At 42.1% G+C, this 12,772-nt stretch overlaps 1 protein-coding gene and 1 long non-coding RNA gene across 6 annotated transcripts in view; one reads left to right on the top strand and one right to left on the bottom strand.

Annotated features, from left to right (window-relative positions):
- The window catches only part of LOC113134005 (disco-interacting protein 2 homolog C), a 143,070-nt gene extending 131,546 nt beyond the window's left edge, over positions 1 to 11,524 (top strand). For 2 of the 5 annotated variants that reach the window (XM_026313152.1, XM_026313155.1), the window contains exons 31-38: positions 24 to 194; positions 1,562 to 1,591; positions 2,973 to 3,034; positions 4,599 to 4,656; positions 4,756 to 4,830; positions 5,163 to 5,337; positions 5,815 to 5,938; positions 8,934 to 9,186. In XM_026313152.1, the coding sequence (XP_026168937.1) occupies positions 24 to 194; positions 1,562 to 1,591; positions 2,973 to 3,034; positions 4,599 to 4,656; positions 4,756 to 4,830; positions 5,163 to 5,337; positions 5,815 to 5,938; positions 8,934 to 9,186 (948 nt within the window). Of the gene's footprint in view, positions 1 to 23; positions 195 to 1,561; positions 1,592 to 2,972; positions 3,035 to 4,598; positions 4,657 to 4,755; positions 4,831 to 5,162; positions 5,338 to 5,814; positions 5,939 to 8,933 lie in introns of all 5 variants that reach the window. The other 3 variants (XM_026313154.1, XM_026313153.1, XM_026313151.1) reach the window with 2 other exon arrangements.
- On the bottom strand, positions 5,862 to 12,553 carry LOC113134631 (uncharacterized). The gene is made up of 4 exons (XR_003296079.1): positions 12,414 to 12,553; positions 8,956 to 9,199; positions 7,066 to 7,125; positions 5,862 to 5,986 (listed from the first exon to the last, which is right to left on the bottom strand). It is a non-coding gene; the product is annotated as an uncharacterized LOC113134631 (long non-coding RNA).
- Positions 12,554 to 12,772: the final 219 nt, after the last annotated feature.

Below are 12,772 nucleotides of genomic sequence, written 5' to 3'. Positions count from 1 at the left end.
GTGTCCACCCTTGTCTCCTTCAGTCTCGAGGGTTGGACTTGTCTCGGGTGAGGACCTGTGTGGTTGTAGCAGAGGAGCGTCCCAGGATAGCCCTGACGCAGTCCTTCTCCAAACTCTTCAAGGACCTGGGACTCCACCCTCGAGCCGTCAGCACTTCCTTCGGCTGCAGGGTCAACCTGGCGATCTGTCTGCAGGTCAGTCAGGGTCTCACCACCTCGATCCTGGTTTTCTCTGTTTTCATTTCGCTTCTCCGCACACTGAGGACACGTCTGGGTGTGACATTTTGGCTGCTCTTGTTCTTTCTAGTGAGGGAGCACTACTGCTGCTTTTCATGATTTGTCGCACAAGCTTGGGTTTGCAGGATGTATTTTATGAATGTTCTTCAATTAGCAGCAATAGAGATGTCAAAACCATCTTATGTACATGCTGTGTCTTGTGTTCCTCCTGATCAGAGTCTTGTGTCCAGTGAAGCCGTTTCTTAACTAACACAGCAACTCAACACAACTTTTAAAAGTACTGCAGTAAAGTACCTGAGCCAAAGATGATTGTCCATCTATTCCACATAGAACAGAAAAGTCCCTCACCTACTGTTTATGTAGGAGTGGAAGAGGATCTGTTCTGGCTCTGGGTACGACGGCAAAGTGTTAGAGCTTTTTTGGTTGGTTCTTTTTTAATCTCTAGTTCTCTCACCTGTTTATTGTCTGGAAAAAACAAGCGCAGCATTTCTTTGAGGGACAGGAAGGTAAACACTGACACAAACTGGTGCCTTCAGGGACAGTGGGGTCATTTCATGTTCAGGTACAACCTTAGGACGGTTTTCTTTCTATGCACCTTGGAGCTGGAGGTAAAACAAAAAATACAATAAACAATAGATACATTATTATTTGCAGGTGCATGGTTTTCAGCAGTAACATGTTCGTGGGGACTACAGAGCAAACTGTTTCTGTCATGTTTGTTTTCTCATGCAAACAAACCAGAGACCTTCAGCTCTCTGTGTCTCCCATCCTTCCATTTCAGGCTGATCATCGCTCTTATATTTCAGCAGATGGGAACATTTTCATTTTAAAAAGTCACAGAACTTTAGCTTTTCTTAAACCCCCCTACAGAAGTAGAAGATCAGTGAAATGATTAAGTCTGCTCTGGATAATTCAGTGCAACTTTCCTCTGCTACATTAAAATATTTGCTGACCTTTTTATAGACACTGCTGAGAAGATGCAGTGAAAACAAGCTTATGTAAAAAAAAAAAAACAAAAGTATGAGTTTATGTAGTGTAGTTATACAGAACCTCTAACTGCATGGCTCCTAACTTGAATTAACAGTCAGTAAACACTGATGTTACTGTAAAGAGACTAACACCAGGCAACATGGAGCCTCATTTGAAACAAACCAGGCAGCTTTTAATGAGCAAGCTAACATTTAGCTGAAGCATGTTTTCTGTTCTGCTTGTTTTGTTTCTTTAAGTTTTCATCCTTTGACATTTTTCTTTCTTCCTCCTTTGTTTTGTGCATAAACCACATATCTCATACTTCCCTCCTCCTCCACCCCTCTTTGCTGCTGTAGCCTCACAGGCTGGGGAAGCTTGCCGACCAGGTAGGGAACCACAGTCGACCCCCCCCCCCCTTAACCACCTCCACCCTCCACCCCACTGCTTGTCCTCACCCATCAGCTGGCTTTGGGGTGACATTGTTAAGCAATACCCTTCAATCCCCTGCAGCCTGACTTTGCACTTTTTCTCTATGTGAACAAGAAAAATCACATTTGTTTTCTCTTCTGCAAATGAAAGCAGCATGAATCACAGCCTGCAGCTTTAATCAGTTCACTTCTAAATCGTGGGTCAGTTTTGGATGCGTCTGATTTGCACCTCTGATGCTGCTTCTTTGACTCATGGGTACTGGGTCCTCTCCAGCAGTCTGACTGCTAGTTGATAGAAGGTTTTAGTTCTCGTTCTAGCTGTGCTGTTCTATCTATGTGTATTTAAACCTGCTCTGATCATTAATCTAAGTGATGCAACAGAATCAGTGGGTGAAAATTGTTTCTCACGCCTTTAGGGCAGCGACTGATAGCTGCCTTGCTAGTTTGGCTGGATGTATAAATAGCGATTGCCATGTAACTTAGAAGTAAACAAGTAGTCGTCATGTCACTGAGCTTCACACGCGTCAGTAAACCCACAGATTCTCTGTCCAGCACTTCTCCATCTTTGGCCTGTTTGTCTCAGACTGTTGTCCTGTCACTAAATTGATGAATATACAGAACTTCTTCTTCTGGTGCCGTTTCAAAGGTGATAGTGTGACAGAAATAGTCCATGGTGGAGAGGCAGCCATTCTGTGCTCTGGGTGTGTGGACTCCCAGCATGCCTCTGTGTGTCTGGTGGTGGGACCTGTGAACGGTTTTTATCCTGAATGAATGAGAGAGAAAAGGGAGGACAGATGTTTGATATTTGCAGGATGATCAGGTCAAACCTTTTTTCATAGGATTAAAATGTATTTTTTTTTGTAGGGCAGAAGTTTTGGCTTTGCCAGGATGTTACTTCATCATCACCACTTCCCTCCATCTTTCTTTTTCTCTGGCCTGGTATCACTTTCCCCTCTTTCTTTTCCTCTGAGACAGTTTTCTTTGCATGTTGATTAAGTAGAATCTGATTTGAGAAGCTGTTTTTTTTTTAAGTTTACATTTTCATTTTAAACTGTATGTTTTGTTTATTTCCTCTAAATCTCCCCCCATTACTCCTCACGTGCTCCTCTCCAGCAGTCTGTGGCTGTTAGTTAATAGCAGGGATTTTTTGTGGGATCCTCTCCAACCCAAAGCTTTTCTTTCTGCTGTGAAGGGGAAGCTCGTCTCTGTGAGCACTAATGCACGAGCAGTAGCATCCACTGCAGCCTGGTAGCAGTAGAACTAGTACTAGTAGAACTGTTTGTCATGCAGCAAGAGGTGCGGCTCTGCAGTGTTGACTGTTGTTTGTGATGTTTCCCAGGGCACCTCAGGACCAGACCCCACCACTGTGTACGTTGACATGAGAGCACTGCGCCACGACAGGTGAGTTCAACAAAAACTCCTTCCTGAATTATTTGGTTGTCAGTGTTTTTGCAATGTAAATTGTCTTGTGGTGCTGACAAACACACCAGTAGATGGCACATAAGATCCCTACTTGGCCCTACTGTCCTCCTGTAGCTGTAAGAACGTGATTGTTGGTGCAGCCTTTTAATCCAGACCAAAGATCTTGACAATTGTCGGATGGATCTTGAAGTTTTGTCCATGCACTAGTGACAGAAAGGAGAATTATTGCCCTGGTACTTTTTCCATTTATCGCCCCCAACGAATCACCTTCAGAAGAATTTAAACCTTGTTTCAGACATGTAGAAATGTTTTTGAAAGCGGTTTTGGAGAAGCACATTTGCACACTGGGCTCGGTCCTGTAATAACATCCTCTAGTACTTTCTGATGTGAATTTTCGTCCCACACGGACGTTGAACATATTTTGTACCCGCAACATGTTGTGTTTGTCCTGTGGGATCTCGATGCATCAGCAGGCGTCTGCTGCCGGGCAGCTTCTGTGTGAACGTCGTGAAGTTTATGAATGTGAGGCAGTGTGATATTTGTGAGGAAGAGCATGCAGCTCAGCAGGCCCTCCCTGAATAAATGAAGTGTCAGGTTATTTGAATGCGAGGCTTGTTCTGCTGCTAAGAGCCATCGCTCTGGGCTGATAGTAAAAAGTTTGGATGTAATGAGATGCTGAAAGTTTCTTCAAGACACTATAATGATTTCAGGCATGTCAGCCTGACACAGCAGCTGTCACCCCCACAGCTTATCTGCATCTTCTAAAACACTTCCAATCTGAGAGGGAGGAACATAAAAAACCCATCAAACCCAGTCTGAGTCATATGTCACGCTGGGTGACACCATAAATAGCAAAATTGCTGCGAGGGTTCGCCATTAGTTAGAATTCATGTCTGAAGGTGTCAGTTTCCAGGCAGCAGAGGTGGACAACTCCTGGATAACAAGGAAGACTAAAATGTATTCAAATATGTCCTGACACGAGAGTCCAGTGGGATTAAATGAACCATCCAGAGACCAGTTCAGCTCAGCTAGACACCAGCTCACGGAGCAAAAATGTAAATTTAAACAGGAGGTGTTACCCAAAGGTCTCCAGTGCGTCTGGGAAACTTCACTTTCCTGATCCAGCCCATGATTATGGTGTTCAGCCCATGTCTGCAAACTGCTTCGCTGTCGCTTTCATTCAGGGACGTCGCAGGACACGAAGCAGTCAGACTGTTCAGTCCTGCAGTGTATAAATATAACTGTCAGCGTATGATTACATGTAATCACAGCTGATTTAAGCTGGTCTCATCCCACGGAGACACTCAGAGTTCCTGGTTTCTAATTTAACCAACCACTTGTCTGTTTTTCTGTGAGGATCAATTGTTTTTAGCTCGTCAGGACAGATGTGACGTTAATGATGTTGGTCTTACAGGTTAAATGTTGGGCGGTGATGTGGAGCAGCACAGATCTCCTACGGCTCTTTATGAATCTGTGTTTAATGAAGCTAATTTGTTAGTGATGCTTTTTTTTAACGCTGCAGCTCTTTGTTTTTGTTCTGCAGAGTCAGACTAGTAGAGAGGGGGTCACCACACAGCCTGCCGCTCATGGAGTCTGGAAAGGTCAGATTTTTTTTGTTTTTTTATTTGTGTTTGAAATGTTTAAATGAAAGATTTTTTTTTTTCTCTGCCCGATTCTTAATTATTCTGGTTTGTGAGCAGATCCTCCCCGGAGTCCGAATCATCATCGCCAACCCAGAGACCAAGGGACCAATGGGAGAGTCACATCTGGGAGAGGTTGGTCTTTTTAATTAACACAATTTATTGTGTGTAGAAAAATGTGTAGAAAGTGAGATGAAGACGAACAGTAGCTGGACACAACATAATGTCAGTGCAAGTAAAAGTTTGTGTTTCGATCTTTAGAAAAAAATATTTTATTCACAAAACATTTGAGAAACTTTTCCTATTTAAAAAGATTCATTAAAATCTGAACAAATGACAGGAAGTTAATGTCGCAGATTTCATTGATTAATCAAAGAGATAATTGATGAACATATTGTGTATCTCAAATGTCGGAGGAGGGATTTGGCGGCTTCGCCTGCTTCACAGCTGACACTCTGTGTTTGCAGATCTGGGTGCACAGCGGCCACAACGCCAGCGGTTACTTCACCGTGTACGGAGACGAGGCGCTGCAGTCGGACCACTTCAGCTCCAGGCTCAGCTTTGGGGACACGCAAACCGTGTGGGCTCGAACTGGATACCTGGGCTTTCTCCGCAGGACCGAGCTCACCGACGCCAGCGGAGGTGAGGACTCGGTTTGTCAAATGTCATAGCAGAGGGAGGACGGGACTAATGAGGAGTCTCTGCATTAGCTGAGTCACTTCTTTATATTTTTATATTAGAGTCTAATGACTAATGACTAGTAGAAATATTTTACGAAACACATGAACCGTCTGTCAGTGCAGCTAAAGACGACAGCAGCACCAGTCTGAATGTGCCTGTGATCAGTGACAGATGTGCTGTAGCTGTAACTGCTTTATTTCTAATCATCATTTGAGCTCAAAGCAGGACGTGTTGAGAATGTTCTGGACTAAAGGTCACGATCACGTCTGCTTCATTTACCATGTCCCAGTGGGATTTTATTGTCAGTTTCAGACAAACATCTTAAATCAGGAGAAAGAAAAGTTTGAAAAACATTTTCCAACAGAAGCAGATTCTATTTGTAATGAAGTTACTGTCAGGAAACAAACAAAGCTATAATCTGTGTGTGTCTGTGTGTAGAGCGGCACGACGCCCTGTACGTGGTCGGAGCTCTGGAAGAAGCCATGGAGCTGAGAGGGATGCGCTACCACCCCATCGACATCGAGACGTCCGTCATCAGGACACACAAGAGCATCACAGAGTGGTGAGGGCCCGGCCCAGTGTCTGGGGTGATACATCCAGGGCCCAGGGTCTGCAGGGGGTTAGAGGTAGATTTTTAGGTCCAGTGTAAGGGGCTGTTAGTGTTGTAGTGAGACGCTTCTTTCCAACCATCAGCCTGTGGGGTCGGCGTGAACCTCCAGTCTTCAGAGGAGGGTCCTGTTCCTTCACATGCAGATGGATGATCAGTCTGTGTTTGGGTTCTCCAGTGAACAGTGACCTGCAGACACTACAGTGCTGTGATGTTCTTTTCTTCTCTGGTTTAAAGTTTGTGCTCCCTCCCCTCTGTTCGTGCAGACATGTCAGCCCAGGTGCCTTCAGGTCCTGGTAATTCCCAGTTAGTCTCCAGAATCACAGAGTAAATACTGGTCTGTGTTTCCTGTTATTCCAGTGTTCACCAGAGGCCAGAAACCTGAACACTGACATAACAGGAGAAACACATACAATATTTTTAGATTTACTCTGTGATTCTTATCACCCACTGGAGACTAACTGGGAATTACCAGGACCTGAAGGCACCTGGGCTGACATGTCTCCTCTGAAGATGGGAGGTTCACACCGACCCCACAGGCTGATGGTTGGAAAGAAGCGTCTACATCAAACTGGAGCCCTAAGCAGAGGGGGGGGCAGTCCTGACATCCCTCCCTAGTCAACTTACGTGGGGTAACAACCTAAAGGTGGTTTTCAACAGCCCTCAGGGTGTTACAGGATACACCTGTGGGTGTCAGTGTGTACGGTGACTCTATAGCGGTGGTTCCCAGCCCTGGTCCTCGGAACTCAAGCAGGGCAGGCGTTCTTGAGGACCAGGACTGGGATCCACTGCTCTATAGCTGCCACTCTGTTGGAGAGATTCAGGGAAATGAGAAATCACATTAAACAACATTCATTAGGTTGATGATGTTCAGAGTGAACGTGATTAGAGCCATTTATCTCCGAGGGAGAAGGAAAACAAACCCAGGACGTACACAAAGCTCCACAGCTGGTTTACAGCTCAGCACCACCACTGGTCTGAAGTCATATTTACCCTGAGCTCTCTGAGCCCGAGGCACCGTACACACTGTGGACTTAGACAAAACACAGCACCTTCACTTACACTACAGGAAGTGAAATTACCTGGGCCTGAAGCAGGGCTGAAGCTTCTTGGATGAGATGAAACATCTTCACTACACTGTCCTAGAAATAAATGATTCATTAGTTAGCTCTGGTTACATATAGTCAGTGCAACATCACATGGTTCCTTTACATTACGGCAAAGTATTACTGAACAAGTTACAGAAACACTCAGGAGGTTTATTCCCATGGTTATTTCAGTTCATGTTCACTTTTTAACAGTCTCTCTCCAACCCCCCAAAGCTACTCAGACAAATTTCCTGTGAAGTCGCCCCCCCCACACACACAAAATCTTTGTTTCTGTGTAATAACCTGATTAATCAGAGTTTTACCATTTTTAGAATAATCAGCCAACATCTGTGCAAGTTAAGCCGATTAACAGGCTCCTGTGGGCCCATCGTAACGTTAAGGCTTAATTTAAAGGTTTTCAACACCATAGACACAGTCTTTAATTAGACATGAAATGATACTTCGGACAGAAACGGAATAATCTCAGGCTAATTTGGAACTGGAACGTTATCTATAGTGAGCCTGGAGTCAGCTGTTTAGAGGAAAACTGGGCATCAAAAACCAGATTGATCCCTAAAAACTGTCAGAGCCAACAGGAAGCTAGATACGCTGTTAGTTAATGAAATGATCACAGCCCATCAATTAGAAGTATATAAAGTACTTCAAATTAGAAGTACATGAGGTGGTTAACGTCAGCTACCCGGCGGTATATGAAGTACTTCAAATTAGAAGTATATAAGGTAGTTAACGTCAGCTACCCGGCGGTATATGAAGTACTTCAAATCAGAAGTACATAGGGTAGTTAACGTCAGCTACCCAGCGGTATATAAAGTACTTCAAATCAGAAGTACATAGGGTAGTTAACGTCAGCTACCCGGCGGTACATGAAGTACTTCAAATTAGAAGTATATAAGGTAGTTAACGTCAGCTACCCGGCGGTATATGAAGTACTTCAAATCAGAAGTACATAGGGTAGTTAACGTCAGCTACCCGGCGGTATATGAAGTACTTAAAATCAGAAGTATATAAGGTAGTTAACGTCAGCTACCCGGCGGTATATGAAGTACTTCAAATCAGAAGTACATAGGGTAGTTAACGTCAGCTACCCGGCGGTATATGAAGTACTTCAAATCAGAAGTATATAGGGTAGTTAACGCCAGCTACCCGGCGGTACATGAAGTACTTCAAATCAGAAGTATATAGGGTAGTTAACGCCAGCTACCCGGCGGTACATGAAGTACTTCAAATCAGAAGTATATAGGGTAGTTAACGCCAGCTACCCGGCGGTACATGAAGTACTTCAAATCTGAAGTATATAAGGTAGTTAACATCAGCTCCACCTTTACCAGCTGCAACATTTTGATACTGATACTTTTGTACTTCTACTTATACTGTTACTGCATTCAAAAGTCTGAGTACCTATTCCAGTACTGTTTACAGTAACTGTAAAATCCTACCGGAAACACAAGTACATGTAGTAGAAAGCTGAAAAAAGCGACGCTCTAAGGAGGAAAGTGAACGCACCACGTCAACAACAGACCTGGCTTCCTATTGGCTGGAGGACTTCAGTGTGAGGGTTTAGGGAGTGTTACGAAACTGAACAGTCCCCTTGAATAAAAATGAGAATAAGCCCCCATAAAGTATTGATCGATGATCAGAACAACAATCAGCAACTATACAATAATCAATTAACTGATTTCGGCCTGTGAAACGAGGGCTCTGCTGTCTCTCTTTAGAAACTGAATATTGTCGGGTTTGACCTGAAGATGTGAAAGTTTCCAGATTAATCAATAATGAAAAGAATTACTAGTTTGTGTGTGTGTGGTTCAAACGAGGTTTCTAATGAAGTTCTGTGTCGGCAGCGCGGTGTTTACGTGGACCAACCTGCTGGTGGTGGTGGTGGAGCTGGACGGCTCGGAGCAGGAGGCCCTGGACCTGGTCCCCCTGGTCACCAACGTGGTGCTGGAGGAGCACTACCTGATCGTGGGCGTTGTGGTGGTGGTCGACATCGGCGTCATCCCCATCAACTCCCGTGGCGAGAAGCAGCGGATGCACCTGCGTGACGGTTTCCTGGCCGACCAGCTGGACCCCATCTATGTGGCTTACAACATGTAGCGCCCCCTGGTGGCTGAGAAGGAGGTGGAGGAAGGGAACTTTAGAAAGATGCAAAGATGGTCTGGTCCTGAGACTGAAAAATCAAACCAGTCTGAATTTCAGGCACAAGAGGAGGAGGGAGGCGACTTTTTTTTTTGCCCTGAGTTACGTCTCTCAGGCGCGCTAACTCCCAGGCTTCAAAATTAGTGCACGTAGGTTACGGCTGGCGCTCAGGCCGCGGTTTCATTTTGGAGGTAATGGGGTTTGTACTCAGCCTGAGAGGAAGCGCAGCCTCCTCCACCCAGGGCAAGAAAGTAGTAGTCCCCCCCCCCCCCCCTTCCCTGTGTGAGCGTTTACTGATACGTGGCAATCGTGCGGCCCTGAGGCGGAAAAGGACAATCGTTGACGTAGCAAACGTTCTGGCTTTTACAACTTAGTGTGGCTCGCTCTATATTTTCCTCTTAAGTATTTGCTGAAGTCGCTTTGTTTTACATTTGTTTTTTTTAACATGTCCTTGAAAAAGTTTAGGCTATTTTTTGAAAAGGATATTTAGACAAAAACAAACTGAGGTAAAAATGATATTTACGTTTTTACGGTAACAACCATTACAAAGTGTGGGGTATGTTTTGATACGAGGGCGGGGGTCGGAGGGGGCGAAATGCACCTGTCACTGAGGTCACTGAGGTACTTACACATCTGTGTCACACAAGCTTTGTTTTTGTTTCTCAAGTGTTTTTCTTTCTCAATATTATTTTCTGAACCGTCCGTCCCATCTCAGCGGGGAGTCAATGTGCTAATTTTCATAAACTAATAGCTGCAGCCGTTAACACGAAACAATAAATTCATATCATGTAAGTATGTACAAAAAGAAACCGATTTAATTTATTTTGCTTCTCTTTTAGAAGTATATGACGAGACGTTCAAGAATGTTTTGCTCTTGGATATTTGCTAATATTAAAGAATCATTGTATTATTTTGAGTGAACAGACTCACATTAAAGCATATTATGGAAAATAGAAATATATGAGTGCAGATTATATTAAAAGATGAGTTAAAGGATTCATCCCGGACAGACACGGTTTCACACACGATGCTTTTTTTTTTTTTTTTTTGTCGACACGTTGGTCTGAAAACTGCTAAAAGAACTGAAGCGTTTCATTCCCACTTCGATATCAAGAGTTCTGAACCAAAACACTTTGGTAATAAACTTCACCTTTTAGCAGACTCAAGTCTGGTTAAGACTTTTTAAAACAACACATTCAGAGCCTTTAAAGGACAAATACAAAGCTTAAATGTCTAATTGGTATTTTATTTAATTCTCTATAATTAGTAATAAATCTGTGTGAGTTTCCCGCTCTGCTCTCTCCCTGGTGACCAGCAATGACATTTTAAAAAAAAGAGACTTATTTTTTAATAATTTTTGATCAAACATTAATTTTGAGGAGCAAAATGCAAATTTTAAGCTTTTGAAGTCCTGAATTTATGGCCAATTTGTGTAATTTATGAAAATAATTATTAAAAGCTGATGAAAAATTGTCAGTGCATTGAAAAGAGCAGAAACTATTACTCTAGTAGTTCAGTGTTTAACAAACCGAAGGCATGTGTTGTTAAATTTTAAGAGCAAACTGCACATTTGATGAATTAGTGACATCAACATTTAATGAGGGAAACATCTAATTTTACTGGCCTCTAGTGGCCACTGGGGGAATTACAACATTCCTATATATATATATATAAAAGTATATACATAAAAATATATAAAAATAAATATGAGTAGTAAGTGAAGTTACTTTTCTAAAACATGATGATCAGAACTCTTCATATCTTACATTTTTTTAGGGAACAAGTGGTTTTTGGATCTTTAAAATGTCCTAAGTAGGAAATTCCTCAGCTTTACTTTCTGTGTCATTTTCCAAAGTCTCTTACGGGAATGAAACTCCTCAGTTCGAACAGACCAGCAGCAGAACTGGACTTGTTTTGTTTCGACACCACCGGCTGGGAAAAGGAACAGCTGCGACTATTGTAAATATCAGAATCAGAAGTCCTTCATATTTTTACATGGACGGATCAATCAGGGCTCATTACAGCGATGTCACAATGGGAATAAAGACTGAAACCGGAAGCAGAAGAAGGTGAAGGTGGGTCCCCCCCCTTCCTCCCCCTTTAACCGAGAGGTTAAAGGTCAGAGGAACACGTGACCTTCAGCCTGCGAAACGTCGACGTTTCTTGCGAATGTTCAACATGAGAATTTCTTTTTGAAAGAAAAAATAAGCACTTTCTTCACCGTTTGTTCCTCCTGCTTTTATCAGCAACATGTATGTCCCCCGGTGTTTTTTTTAAGGTTTTGAAAATGTCTTATCTGAGTTGACGCAAGTCCTTCAATTAAATAAATATTTCAACAATTTTGACAATAAGATAAATGCGCCTGTGTCTTATTACGATGCACAAAACACATTACAGTAAAACAATATACTTAAATATCAGATTTTCTACAGAATTAACTGTGTTTTAGTGCAAAGCTGTGCTCCAAACTATTTTGGTTTTAATTAAACTAATACACTAAAAGATGATTTACATTTAATTCTATAAAAGCAGATTAGTGTTTATTTACTCTGTCAATTAATTGCATTGAGCCTAAACTACATCAGAGTGTCTTTAGTTTATTAAATGTCTATATTCTACTTTTAAACATGAGTAGGACTTTGAATTAATCCTTAAATATATAAATAGGAAATAAATTGACTGATTAGCTGATGGAGAAATTTAATTAACCAATAAACTGATGTTTTATGGAGATTTGCTGCTTTTCTGTTTCAGATGATACTAAATGGAGGATTTATCATTTAAGTTTATTTGGACATTTTAATTGAAGAATCATCAAAATATAATTTGATAAAATTAAAAGTTACTGTAGTTCTGGTCCTGTGAAATAAAAATCTTCACTGATGTTATCAAACTGCTTTGGTTTAGTTTTTTTCTAACAGTACAGTAAAGAGCAGTCAGATATATCAAACTTCAAACACCAAAATACTTCATAGGAAAATCTTCCCTGGTAGTTTGGGGCTTTTATGGGATTTGTTGAGGATAAGGAAAATATAAAACAATGCCAGAGGCATCAGGCAAATACTTACTGTCAATATTTGTTCTTATGCTCAACACATATTTTATCAGTAAGTCATTTTACAAAATAAATGTAGAACATAATGAACGTCTTGTTGGGGATATGTAGTAAAAATAAACTGTCTTACCTTTTGGCTTTTCCTGGTCCAGGTTTTGAGATTTCTGTGTGAAAAACCTCAGCAGACTTTCCAGAAACATTATCCCGGTTACAGCTGTCAGTGTTTTAAGGAACTGGTTTATTTCCTGGATAAGAAATTTTCGTTCCATTTATTCGTCATCCAGAGTAACTGGACTGTTGCTTCTGGAAAGACATGCTGCTGCTGCTGCTGCAGTTTTTCCATTTGCTTTGAGCACCATGAACCCAATTCCATTCAGCTCCATTGTCCTGAGGCAGAAATCTCAAAACCTGGACAAATAAAACCAAAAGTACCTGCATGGATAAAAAGAGATTAGGGACAAATTAGATCATTTAAATGTAAAATCTGTT

This window comes from Mastacembelus armatus, chromosome 17, assembly GCF_900324485.2.
Source record: "Mastacembelus armatus chromosome 17, fMasArm1.2, whole genome shotgun sequence".
Taxonomy (NCBI): domain Eukaryota; kingdom Metazoa; phylum Chordata; class Actinopteri; order Synbranchiformes; family Mastacembelidae; genus Mastacembelus; species Mastacembelus armatus.
Note: the sequence above shows the minus strand (reverse complement) of the source record. Positions and strands in the feature narration are given on the sequence as shown.